The sequence below is a fragment of the Rana temporaria genome, chromosome 7 (genome assembly GCF_905171775.1).
Source record: "Rana temporaria chromosome 7, aRanTem1.1, whole genome shotgun sequence".
NCBI lineage: Eukaryota > Metazoa > Chordata > Amphibia > Anura > Ranidae > Rana > Rana temporaria.
This window is the reverse complement of record NC_053495.1, coordinates 139,978,794-139,992,338: the sequence shown is the minus strand read 5'-3', so window position 1 is coordinate 139,992,338 and position 13,545 is coordinate 139,978,794. Positions and strand designations below refer to the sequence as shown.

Genomic DNA, 13,545 nt, shown 5'->3' with positions numbered 1-13,545 from the left:
TTTAAATCGCACTGCAATTTACTACAATCACTCTAAGGCAATAAAATAAACAACAAAGACATAAAAGTGCCCCAAAACATAAAAAAAGAAAGATACCTCACACTCTACTTGATTACTGCAATAACAGGAGAAGAACCGGACATGGCTCTCCAAAAACCGATACTTGGAGAACACAGATAGGTTGATTTGCTAAAACTGGAGAGTGCAAAATCTGGTGCAGATCTGCAAAGAAACCAATCAGCTTCTAGGTTTTAGTGTCAAAGCTTAATTGAACAAGATGAAGTTAGAAGCTGATTGGTTTCTATGTACAGCTGCACCAGATTTTGCACTCTCCAGTTTTAGTTAATCAATCCCAATGTTTTTCCAGGTGCAGACCCATTAAACAAAGCATGCATCTTGTAATCTCTAGATTAGAATTAAGACATCTCCGAGATTGCAGGTTAACATAGAGATTGAGGGAGAGTACTATTGGTCCTTGAATGTGCAGCAACCCATAGCAGACAATCAGAATTTTTCTTTTACTGACTTGACATCAGTAAACTCAAATTCAATTGGTTTCTAAGAGTTACTCTACATCTCATATTATCTTTGTGCTACTAATCAAATATGCTTGTGAATAGTCGAAGGGTCACCCTGCTGAGTGAGAAAGCTGAAAGATTATATACAACATCACACCAAACACACTTTAGGTGCACGCAGCATTTCAGAACAGCAAAACATTAACATTCAACAAACTGCTGCTTAATAGTGGCTAAATAGTTTATACTGCATTAAAGCACTTATGGTTGTACAATCAATCTTATATTATATATACAGTCTATGCATATATATATATATAATTATTTTTCTCTTTCTATATACAAAACCATTGCACTTTAATGCAGAATAAAAGGGATACAAGCAGCATATCTAAAACTGGCACACAATTCACATTGACAGCCAAGGAAACCCATATTGCAGGTCTGGACTCTGCATAATTAGTAGTATTACCACTTTTTTGGTATGACGTTCTTTGGACTAACCCAAAGACTGCATTTATCCAGAAAAAAACAAAAACAAAAAAACAGGCAGATATTACACTGATCCCTTTTTCTGCACAGAAAGAACTCCACAAATTCCTTCCAAGCTTGAAGAATTAATGTCAACAAACAGTGACTTTGAACCTCTGCCCCTGTAGCTGATCTTCGTTCCTCTTGTGCCATGATTTGGGTTAGGCAGTGCTGTTGCTGGAACAGGGGGTGCTTTGTGTACTGCCAATGCTATGAGCCGCGCTGCTGTTTTCCGAAGCTGGTGGGGTTGTGGGGACCTGCTGTCTTCCTGCTGTATCACCTGAAAAACCCACAAAAAAATTGTTTTCTGATTAGTTTTTGCCTGCTGCTTTTTGCGATGAATAAATCCAACACGATTGCAACAACAGTCCATTTAGTATGAGCTGGAAGAAGCCAACTGCTGGGCATGTAACATTTCCATTAAGTATGTGCAAAGGAAAGTTAACAAGCCAGTACCTTATTCACATTTGTATGTTTAGTTGGCTGGGAGAAGATTTATCAAAGATCTGCTATGTTTTCTCTCCCCACAGCTAAAACTCACACCTGGCCCCTTTTCTTTTCAGTTAGAGAATATGCATGCTCATTAATATCAAAGGACTAACTGTCAGAGACAAGTTGTCTTTTAACAATCCCCCTTCATGATGAATGCTAGTTGTAGCTAAAAGGGCTAGAGCAGTAGCGGTCAACTTTCTTGATCTAGGGGGCCCCAACTGTGGCCCCTGCCATTATCATGTAATATATAGTGAATGTAATACTACATAAAGCTGTCAAAGACTGCAGATATGCAACAGGAGATGGTCAAAGATCATAAACATGCTATAAGAGATGGTCAGAGGATGCTGACATGCTACAGAAGATGGAATTGTAAACACGCTATTGCAGTTGTCTGATTTTCGGAAAATGCATAAGGAGATAGACTAGAGACACATCACATAAAAGTGCTGGAGATCACTGTTATTACAGCCAATTTACAAGGCGGGGGTCTGGTCCTTTCTTGGGACCCCAGAGTTTTAGGACACATGCTATGGGCCATACACATTGACCCATGGATGCGGTCTGATTTAGCATTAAAGGATCACTAAAGGAATTTTTTTTTTTAGCTAAATAGCTTCCTTTACCTTACTGCAGTACTGGTTTCATGTCCTCATTGTTCGTTTTTGCTTTGAAGTAGCTGTAATTCTGCTGTGATCTCCACACTTCCGGCTTGTCTGGCTCCTTATGAAAAAACTCATGGGAGCTTCTCACTGTGGTCTAAGCTGTGTGTCTAAAACTCCTCAGAACCAATCAGATTCATTTTAAAAACAAAACACTGCCCTGGATTTTTTGTTTTTGTTCTGTGGGTCTCTTTACTTCACAGAAACATGAAACCAGTTTAAAACCGAAAGTGAAACTAGAGGCACATTATATGATCGAATTTAATCTATTTTTAATAATTTTTAAAAGGAATCAGTTAACTTTTATGTCTCTATACCCTGTAAACAGTCATTTCAGCAAAAAAAAAAAAAATGTCCTTTAGTGACCCTTTAAGCTAGTCTCATTTGATGCTAATAAATACCTTTAAGTCCATATTACCTATAAATCCCTCCTGGCTCTGCAGTTTTCAAAGTGCCCAAATGAGTTTCAGCATATATATATATATATATATATATATATATATATATATATATATATATATATATATATATATATATGTATATGTATACACACACACACACGCTCAGTGAAACATCTCTCAGGAAAATCTCTGAAAGTGACCTCCTTTGTAATCTGAAAAGGGTTTTATTTACCCAATACTATATGCTTTATCATTTGTAGTTGCCTCAAATGACCTGGTGACGGTGAAATTCCTGTGTTACCTGCCTGCTTCACCTCAATGACAAATTCATATTTTTCCTCTTTACACATATTTAGATAGCTCGAGAAGAAGCGTGTCTAGAGCATGAAACTAGTCACGCAATCTTTTAATGTATTCTTTGAAAATTGAAGCAGAATTGATCTTTTCCGGTTTGACTTTACCTACCCCTCCATATGTGATTATTGTATGACAAAAGATTAGGTCATCCTATATGTTATACACATGTGTTATCCTTTAGGGCAGGGGAAGGCAACCTCGGCGCTCCAGCTGTAGTAAAACTACAAGTCCCATGAGACTTTGAAAGACCCTGGCAATCACAGGCATGACTCCTAGAGGCAGAGGCATGATGGGATTTGTAGTTTCACCACAACTGGTGTGTCGAGTTTGCCTACCCCTGCCTTAGGGGTTTGTTTGTCAAGCTGTAGGAACTTTTTGTAATCGACCAACCCAGTCCTTAGAGGTTCAGTTTGAACTCTTTAAGCTCCAACGAGCAGGGCCCTGTGATCCCTCCTGTCTGCCCTGATGTTGTAAAGCGCTGCAAAAACTGTTGGCGCGATATAAATCCTGTATAATAATAATAATAATAATAATAATAACTCTGGACTGTCCGGTTGAGACATGTTTTTAAATCACCTATGTAAAATGTTTTTATTCTGGTCCCAGTCATTTTTATTAATGATTTGCAATAAATAAACATTGTTATTTTTTAACAAATAGTACAATATGCCTGAAAAGTTAATTCTTTCCAATTCCTATATATACAGCCAATTTATACATTGATTCTTCCAAATTACACATTTGTGCTGTCTTTAGCCCCCTTAAAAACGACCAACAAAAAGTTTTGTTTTGACTTGCCATTTCCCAGGAACTCACCCAACAAGATGATGATGTCACCCTTACCTAGGCATCACAGGCATAAGAGGTAATGTAAGTATATTATTCAACTTTTTTCCCCCTAAACGTTTTTTTAAAGCATTTTGAGATGGGAGAGGGTCCCTACTAAATCAACAGACCTTGCAATTTTAGTGAAAGGACTGCTTTAACTGCTGAAAGCCAATCTGAAAAATATATTTTTTACTGCCTTAGCAAGCACCAAGGTAAGGGAAACACATGGGCTCCTGTTTCTGTGGTGGCTCTATACGCTGGCAAAGGGCTGCATGCAGCCCCCCTAGTGGGTTGGAGGAAACACTAAAAACTCGAACACCCTGAATGTGTACTTTTGTTCAACATTGTGTTACACCTGCTCCCATTCAGTATTTTAGGTCACACTCCCAAAAGTGGTTGTGAACCCTCCTTAGCCCTGATCTACTGATACTCCAGTGCTCCTCCACCACCAATTCCTCTGTTGTAGCTGACATAAAATACCTGTTGCTTCCATGTATGAGGTAGTTCTCAGGACAAGTAGCCAGTGGCTAGGCTTGAGCACTGTCTTGTGTGAGAGGGGTTAAAGGGGTTGTAAAGGTACAATATTTTTTCCTAAATAGCTTCCTTTACTTAGTGCAGTCCTCCTTCACTTACCTCAACCTTCGATTTTGCTTTTAAATGTCCTTATTTTAATGAGAAATCTATGAGTTTTATACTCATCCTTGAGGTGAGCAGGCATTTTAGCAGGTGGTGGTGTGCACTGATCCATTTAAATAGGATTTTTCACAGCGATGACAGCTTTGGAAACCTACACATGAACTGTTTTTTATAATTTATTTATTTTCTTTTTTCATAAATTGTTTGTTTAATTACTTGTTTATATAAGATTTATAGATACGCAGCGCTGCACTATTTTCACAAAATTAATATTGTAGTAGGTGTGGTCTATCACTATAAGTGTTCAGCAGCTGTGTAGACACTTAGTGGGTTATTTTTGTTGTTTTTTTTCCCTCACATCATTATAGGAGTAATTTATTAGTATTGTGGCGCCGATTGTTTTTCTCACAATTTACACAGACACTGTCACTTTGCCCCTCCCCCTCCTCTAACACATTTGTGCATTTCTTTTTAACAAATACTTTTTATTGAAAGTGTTTCACGTTTGTACAAAACATGCACAAAAAAAATAAAATAATTAAGAAAATATAAACATGACTGTTACATTGAAGTGGGTAATGTACATGTATAATCAATAATCAGTAAGCTTATGAATCTTCCATCCCTATGATAAACAAGTGGTAAGCACAGTGACATTTCAAACAGTAATACCAGATTGTTCGTACAACGAGAAAAAGTGGAATAGACCAATCCCACTCCTTTTGGGCATTTTTTGATAGGGGAGCAGGTACCCGCTTCCGTTCAGATCACTTACGTGATTCCACCAGAAGTTTGCCTCCCTTTTCTGTGCCCACAACCTCTTGGGGTACATCATAGGTCCTATGAGGTTGCAGGGCCATTTGGTTGTGAAGCCGTAAGGAGTCACAGCCGGTTTGCCACACTAAACATGTTGGTGTGGGGACTGGAGAAGAACCAGCCCAGGTGAGGACAGCACTAGATTCTTATGCCGCGTACACATGATCGGAGTATCCGATAGTCCAAAATCCGAAGGATTTTTTCATCGGAATTCCGTTCAAACTGTCTTTAGTACACACTGTCAGACTAAATTCCGACCGTCCAAAACACGGTGACATAAACACTACGATGAGCCGAGAAAAATTAAGTTCAATGTTTCCGAGCATGCGTCGACTTGATTCTGAGCATGCGTGTATTTTTCTCCGATGGAATTCCACACAGACTATGGGAATTTCCCATCTGATTTTTTCCCATCGGAAGAATTTAAAACATGTTCTATTTTTTTTACTTCGATGGAAAAAAGTCCCACACATGATCGGAATTTCCGATGAAACAAGTCCATCATACTTTTCTCATCGGAAAATCCGATCGTGTGTACGCGGCATTAGAAAGGTAAGTTTCCTTTTATTACAAGTCTGTAGCTGCTGACTTTTATTTAATGTTTTTGCACACACTCAGAAGATCCTCTTTTTCCTGTACAAAAATATTGTATTTCACATCATTCTCTGTACTGGAGACAATGGTTTACCAGGACCAATAGTGAGGGTAGATCTCCCTAATGGGGACAAAAACACCAATAAATCCTAGAAAGGGGTTCTAAACCTTCCTCAATCCAAACCTAAAAAAAATATGTTTAGGCTTTACATACGCTTTAAAAACAAGTCAGCAATGGCAGCTTCTCTATCACAACCCTCACTAGTTTCCTTTAAGTTTCAAATCAAAAGATTGTTAGTATCTCTGGTAATTTTAACAACTGTGTTTTTGGAGCATACAGTCAAATTCAGTAATATTTTGTTAGGCTCATCAATATTTCTGAACTTTCTAATAAAAACTACGTGGAGAAATATGACTGACTCTAATAGTATACCCATATGTCTCAGTAGACATATAAATCAGGTTATACATTTTAAATAATCAGTATTATAAAATAAAAGTGAGACCGCCTTGAATAGACAACTGAATGGGCAGTGGTCATAGCAAATAAGAGAAACTCAATCCTCAAACCACACTTTCTCTGGGAGTATAGAATATTAGGTAGACACATGTGCTCTGCATTAGGCACTGTACGTCCTTCAGCTTTCCAAGGAAAACATAGGCAGTTGTAAATGTCTTAACATAATAAGGGAAATGTAAGAGGGTACATGTTCTCCTTTAATTATTTTTAAAAACATTATAGCTTTTTTTCTACGACATCAAGATCGCTTTTAATACCCTTTGCCTATAATGACAGGGCTATGATAAGAGGCCCCGTCTGTTGGTGTTTATAAGAGCCTCTCAAAGTGCTGGAAGACATTTGGATAATTAATAACAAACCAACTCCTTCTTCATTAGGGCTGTCAGTGGAGGAATGACCGCCAGAGCAATGCTCAAAGATAAACTACATAGTATGACATTAATACCAGCTAAATACAGGAACTTGAGCAAGTTTCATTCCCCTTTTGAGGCCCTATGAACATCTGTGCCAAGAAAGCAGAATGTACAACTGGTTGGGAGTCTTTGCAGAAAGGTCTTATTACAGTATTGCTGTCATCCATTGTACAAGCCAGGCTGTAGAACAAACAGAGTTATACACAATGCTGTATCCAAACAGAAATCACACACCACACTTTATGGTCATTATATAAAATCTCGATACAACCGGTATTGTTTTCAAGTAATTTTCAAAGAGCTTTTTAGCCCTTTTAATATTTATCGATACAGAAAAGCAGCAATGTATGCAGTGCTGTACAAGGTACACAGACTATTCACATCATAGTATAATATGTATTGTCCCCACTACAGTCATACATGTGTACACAGACAAAGACTTATTAATGTCATTAAAAACGATCGTGTGTGGGCTCCAGAGCATTTTTCACGCCGTTAAAAATGGGCATTAAAATTTAGAACATGCTCTAAATTTCCGCGTCGTTTTTCACGTTGTCGTTTTTTACGTCATGGTCATGTGTAGGCTTTATCGACGTGAAAAAACTCGTTCTGGTAAAACTATCATTCGTAATCGAGATAGCACATTCGTCACGCTGTAACAGACTGAAAAGCACGAATCGTCTCTCACCAAACTTTTACTAACACAAAATCAGCAAAAGCAGCCCCAAGGGTGGTACTTCCCCTTTATAGTGCCATCGTACGTGTTGTACGCGGCATCAGGCCCCTTTCACACTGATACATTTTTCCTGTGTTTTTTAACTTGCAAGAAAAGCGAAAGAAAAATATTTTCCTTCAAATCCTATGGGACTTTTTACACCACTGCGCTGTGGGTGCAGTGAATTTTGAAAAGTCCTGCATGCTGCATCTTTGGTGCGGGTTTGAAAGCCTCACCAAAAACACAGCTTCCCATCGAAATTAATACAAATCACAGCAAAATTGCAGTAAAATCACGATAAAAAAGCAAAGCGGTTTGCCTTTTTGATTGGTGTATTTTTGAGTCACATGTCCAATTTTAACAGGTGAAGGCAACGCAAAAATGCACCAGAAATGTACAGGAAATGCATCTGAGACACATCATATGTGTTTTTACTGCAATTTTGCTACAGAGCAGTGTGGAGGGGCCCTTAAGCAGCCGGCGGGCACACACAGCACAAAGATTCTGTTGATGACTGTGATAAACAGTGAGTGTGTGGAGGCATGCAAACATCAAAGCAATTCAATTCTGACATATCAGTGTACATAAACCCCAACACTGAACATGCCATTAAAAACATTTTGTAGGAAAAAAAAAATGTTGCTCTTGTTAGAAATTCAAATCAGTCATATGTCCTCTTCACACTTCTTGTGTTATCTCAAGTCTACTGGAATAGAATGTAATGGATTGCGCAGTTTAGCAAAATAAACCTGGGCTGGACTGACATGTCCACAAAAACACTGAGGCCCCGTACACACGACCGAGTTTCTCGGCAGAATTCAGCCAGAAACTCGATCGGAGCTGTATTCTGCCGAGAAACCCGGCCGTGTGTACACTTTCGGCCGAGGAAACCGACGAGGATCTCGTCGGGCCAAATAGAGAACATATTCTCTATTTCCTCGTTAGTCAACAGGGAAACTTGGCTCGCCGAGATCCTCGGCGGCTTCACAATGAACTCGACGAGCAAAACGATGTGTTTTGCCCGTCGAGTTCCTCGGACGTGTGTACGGGGCCTCAGGGGGTTGGTTTACTAATGGAGAGTGCAGAATCTGGTTTAGCTCTGCATAGAAACCAGCTTCCAGGTTTTATTGTCAATGCTTAAGCCACCGTTCGCACCGGATCGTTTTGAAATACGATTTGACAGATCTAATCGCATGACAAGTCTCACCCTATTGTCAGCAATGGTACTGTTCAAAACAGTGTGAGGCCGACTTTTGCTGCATCAATTTGAGAAAGCAGTTCCTGCAATACTTCTGGTAATTTCAGGTGCGACTTGGATAGACATCTGTGCATGAAGCCGCACAGGTGCCTTCCAAGTGGCACCTGAAGTCGCACTGAGATGGGGCTTTGAATTTGTGCGATTTCAGATGAAGTTGGGCGATTTCAAAGCCGCATTTAAGATGAACGAGGGCTAAATGAACAAGCTGAAGTTAGAAGCCGATTAGCTACCATGCACAGCTACACCAGATTTTGCACTCTACAGTTTTGGTAGATCAACCCGCAGGATATTTAAATAGAAAAAACAAACAAAGCGAAAATGTGCATTTTTTTTACCTTGACATATCCTTTAAATACTATGCTGGAATTATTCTAAAAACTCAACAAGCATTCAAATGGAAAAGTGCTGCTTGCCTGTACAAAGGGTACAACCCATACTGTCTGTATTTATAGTAGAATATAGTCTTTCCTTCCAATTTCCAAAAACAAAATGGTAGGTAATATGCTTCTACCAAGACTAACCCTAAAGAATATATATATATATATATATATATATATATATATTTTTTTTTTATTTATTTGTGCATGGGCACAAACAGTAAGGCCCTGTACACACGATCGGACAAAACCAATGAAAACAGACTGAAGTTCAGTTTCATTGTTCCAAACCGACCGTGTGTGGGCCCCATCGGTCAGTTATCCTTCGGTCCAAAACTTTAGAACTTGCTTTAAAATTGAACCGATGGACACCTAACCGATAGGTCAAAAACGATGGTTAGTACGCAAAAGCATCGGTTCAAAACCCGCGCATGCTCAGAATCAAGTCGATGCATGCTTGGAAGCATTGAACTTCATTTTTCTCTGCACATCGTTGTGTTTTACGTCACCGCGTTGGACTCAATCAGTTTTTTAACTGATGGTGTGTAGGCACATCAGACCATCAGTCTGCTTCATCGGTTAACCGATGAAAACGGTCCTTTGGACCGTTCTCATCGGATGGACAGACCGTGTGTACGCGGCCTCAGACATTTGCAATGATAATATAATGATTATGCAAACACTAATTAGATAAAAAAATATTTGGAGAGACTAGTGATGTGAGAATCAGAGAAAGCGGAAGTTGCAGTGTTAGCTGGATAACATTAGGAGTTCACTAATTATTATCAAGGGTTGAATGAATTACTTCTTACACTAGCCAAACACGCTTCGACTTCTTCTGTTCATCCTACGATTCCTCCATCCACACTAAAGAGCACAGATGGAGAAATCACATCTGTCGGCTTTTGTATTCTGACAGCTGCCAACACCTGGGGATGTTAGAATACCCGAACAGTGAAAGTATCTGATAGGATGTAATCACTATCCATCTAAGGCTTTATGTACGCGGGATGTTTTTCAACCTCTCCTGAACGATTTAACTTGACAGGTAGAAACCGGTGACTAAAAACGACCATTTAGCCACGTTTACATTCCGCCTTTAGCCACGTTAACGTCTAGAAGCGTTTGAAAAAAAAATGTTTTTGGTTAAAATTTAAAACGAAACGCTGCTAAAATCGCATGTTACCGCATTTAGCCACGTTTGGAGCTTGAAATGCCGCTAAAGCTGTGTGTGTACATGTATTGATAAGATAGCATGGAGGAGAGTTCAGGAGCAGTTGAAAAAAATACCCAACTGCTCCTAAACATCCATTTACCAGCAGCAGTGTACATGAGGTCTTAGCCGCGTTTGCGTCTAGAATAGTTTTTTTTTGTTAAAATGAAAATGTCTGTAAACTAAACACTGCTAAACGCGAGTTAGCGCGTTTACAAACTGTTACAGGCATTTGGTGTTCCAAAAACGGCTTCTAGACTCAACTGCCTAGAAATGACTATAAATGACCCTGTGTACATGTACTGATAAGATAACAGAGGAGAGTTCAGGAGCAGTTGAAAAAAATGCCCAACTGCTCCTAAACGTCTGTTTACCCGCAGCGGTGTACATTAGGCCTAATCGTGGCTAAATGGAGCATGTAAATGCGGCTAAACGGACGTTTTTAGACATCGGTTTCTAGCTGTCAAGCTAAATCGTTCAGGAGAGCTTAAACAACGTCCCGTGTACATGTTGTCTGAACCCATTTTTTTCACATGTATTACTATAATGTGAGAGGAAGGGGAATGCCTCACAAAATCAGCAGCTCTTGACAAAGATGTAAGTAAGGGTTTAGGGAGCAATTTTCAAGCTTCCAACATTGAAATGGCTTGTTATTGCTTAAAGAGATTTTCCAAATGCATGTCATCTGGCCAAGCCTTTCCTTTCTTAAATGACAAGATGGAGGAAAGCTGCTCAAGTCATGGATGTTAGATTGTGGCTTAATGCTAATCTTATCAGTGTGTTAATGATTTAAAAACATTTCTGTATATCATTTGTAGTCAAGTAAGTATGTGTATATATATGTCATGTATGGCAATAACTGTGCCTTTCTGATCCTGTTCTCTTACCGTAGACATAGTCTGAAGAATGCAACAGACTTCCAACTGTCTCTAATGAAATAAAAACTCTTATTACTTCTGGCAGTCAGAGACGTGATCCTAGCCTAGGCTGGGCTACTGATGATTTCTTAATTCAGTGCAAGAATAGGGGATTTTTTTTTTACTAAAAATATTAATGTGATTTGGCTAGGTTGACATGGTCCTAATGAATGAAGCATTCTGAATGAATTCTAAAGATGGGTCCACTTTAAAAAAAAATAGCAATTTTCAATGAAAATATCACTTCCACATCAACGCAAGTTCATTGCTCCACTAGCTGCACTCTGTGGAAAACAACTTTTTTTACAACACACCGCTTTTTCCCAAAAGATGAGGACGTCCCTTATAAGGTCTGTAAACAAGCTGGATGCGACACCATGTACTTTATTAATCACTCTTTGGCATACACTGGATGTTCCTCCCTGTACAGGAAGTCTCTCAGTTTGCTTTTCTGCCCTTTTGCCAAAATCATTTTGTTGCCATGTCAGTTAATTTTAATCAGCATTCATAAAACTCTCTGGGTAGTGTCAAACCCCTGGAAGCTGTCAATGAAGTTTTGTAAACTGGCACATTGTGCCAATATGTACTACAACGATAAAATGTCATTAAAAAAATGAACAGATTCCTGAAGGGTGACAAAGTTTGGCAAGCTTAATATCTTAATCTGTGTCAGGAAAAAAAAAAAGAACTTTACATAAAGCAGGTTTCATTGAGAACAATGATGTCATGGACGGTAAAGAGTAAAGCAACATGGAATTCAACACTCACTGGGCATCAGCATAAGGATATCTGAAACAGCAAGCATCAGGGTTGGTAGTAGCAACCAATATCTCTACTATATGTCCCTGAACTGCAATGTACACATGCAAATAAAAAAAAAAATTTTATCGTAAAAAACTACATACATGCATACACATACTTCAACCTTACAGCCAATTCATCTTTTGTTGTTCTCAAATAAAGCAAGTCCATGAAAATCTACTGCACAAATTGTTTATGAATTCAGCTGTGTTCCCTACAATGCAGTAAAGATTTCATATTCTGGTAGGGATGACTGGTCCTGCACTGTATGTGATTATGTTGAAGACCTACTCAAATTTCAGTTGGAGTGAACTCCTAGATCAGAGTGTCAGCTACCATGAGGCTGTGGATTAAAGGGGTTGTACAGGTAAAAATCATGTGATACTTACCTCCACTGTGCAGCTCGTTTTGCACAGAGTGGCCCTGAACCTGGTCTTCTGGGGTCCCTCGGCTGCTGTCTCGGCTCCACCCCGCAAGAAATAACCACCTTCATGCGAGCGAGCTCGCATGGTGGTTAGTTCTCCCGTAAAACAGCCGGCGGCTATAGCCGCTCACTGTATCATTGGCCCCAGAGCGCCGCGTCATTGGATGTAAATTAACAGCAGCGCGAGCCAATGGCTGTGCTGCTTTCAATCAACCAATGAATGAGCCAGGAAGCCTCGCCGAGAAGTCAGCGCGTTCACGGCACGGGACGTTCTAGGGGTCAGGTAAGTAAACAGGGGGCTGGGGGGGGGGGGGGCGCTAATCCTCGGACGTGTACCTTTACAACCCCTTTTTAAGGTGAGTATTACTCTCTAGCATATTCCCCTAGATCAAATGAGTATAATTTAGCTAATATGAGAGGCACAGACTGGAGTTCAGCTTTCACTTTATAAATGCATAGGAAAAGAGGATGATGGGTTAATGCATATAGCTTTTAGTCTACAGTATTACTTTATGTATTTGTAAATACCGTAAACACCCAAAGAAGAGTTTGCTACTCGCATAAAGTCAGAGATGCATGATATGGGAAAGCCTGGATACACAAGAATGATGGATACTGACCTGCTCATGTAGTGACAAGGAATTAAGATTAATTTATTTTACTGAAATTCCCTCCAATGCATCCAATCACTCTTACGGCTGCTTGAAAGCCCCTTCCCACAGACGGCTCCCATGGAAGTGGTCAATGACCTCCAGACCACAAACTCTAGTGGTTGAACAGTCTAGGCTCTAACCCATAGTGTTGAATTACCCTCCTACTACAGAACATACTTTTTTATACTTACACTATATATACAAATGTGTGATTTTTCTGCACTCTTAGACTGCATGTTACTCTTTATCAGCAACATTCCTGTTCCTTTCTTGACCATATTCCCACTTGATTTCTGCAAAGCAATGGTGATTAACTTGCCTCAAATGTCACAGGCAAAACAATTTTTTTTCCCCATTTTGGATAGAGTAAGAAGGGGTTCTAATCCCCTTCTATTTTTTATTTATTTTTTTCTATCTGT

The 13,545-nt window shown here is 39.4% G+C and overlaps 1 protein-coding gene across 7 annotated transcripts in view; it reads right to left on the bottom strand.

Moving 5' to 3' along the window:
* Positions 1 to 280: 280 nt before the first annotated feature.
* TGFBR3 (transforming growth factor beta receptor 3) overlaps positions 281 to 13,545 on the bottom strand; it is a 301,195-nt gene continuing 287,930 nt past the window's right edge. For 5 of the 7 annotated variants that reach the window (XM_040360043.1, XM_040360045.1, XM_040360049.1 and 2 more), the window contains one exon: positions 1,241 to 1,329. Coding sequence is in view for 2 of the 7 variants with exons in the window: in XM_040360046.1 (XP_040215980.1) it covers positions 1,211 to 1,329 (119 nt within the window). In the remaining 5 variants the exon portion in view is untranslated. Of the gene's footprint in view, positions 1,330 to 13,545 lie in introns of all 7 variants that reach the window. The other 2 variants (XM_040360046.1, XM_040360047.1) reach the window with 1 other exon arrangement.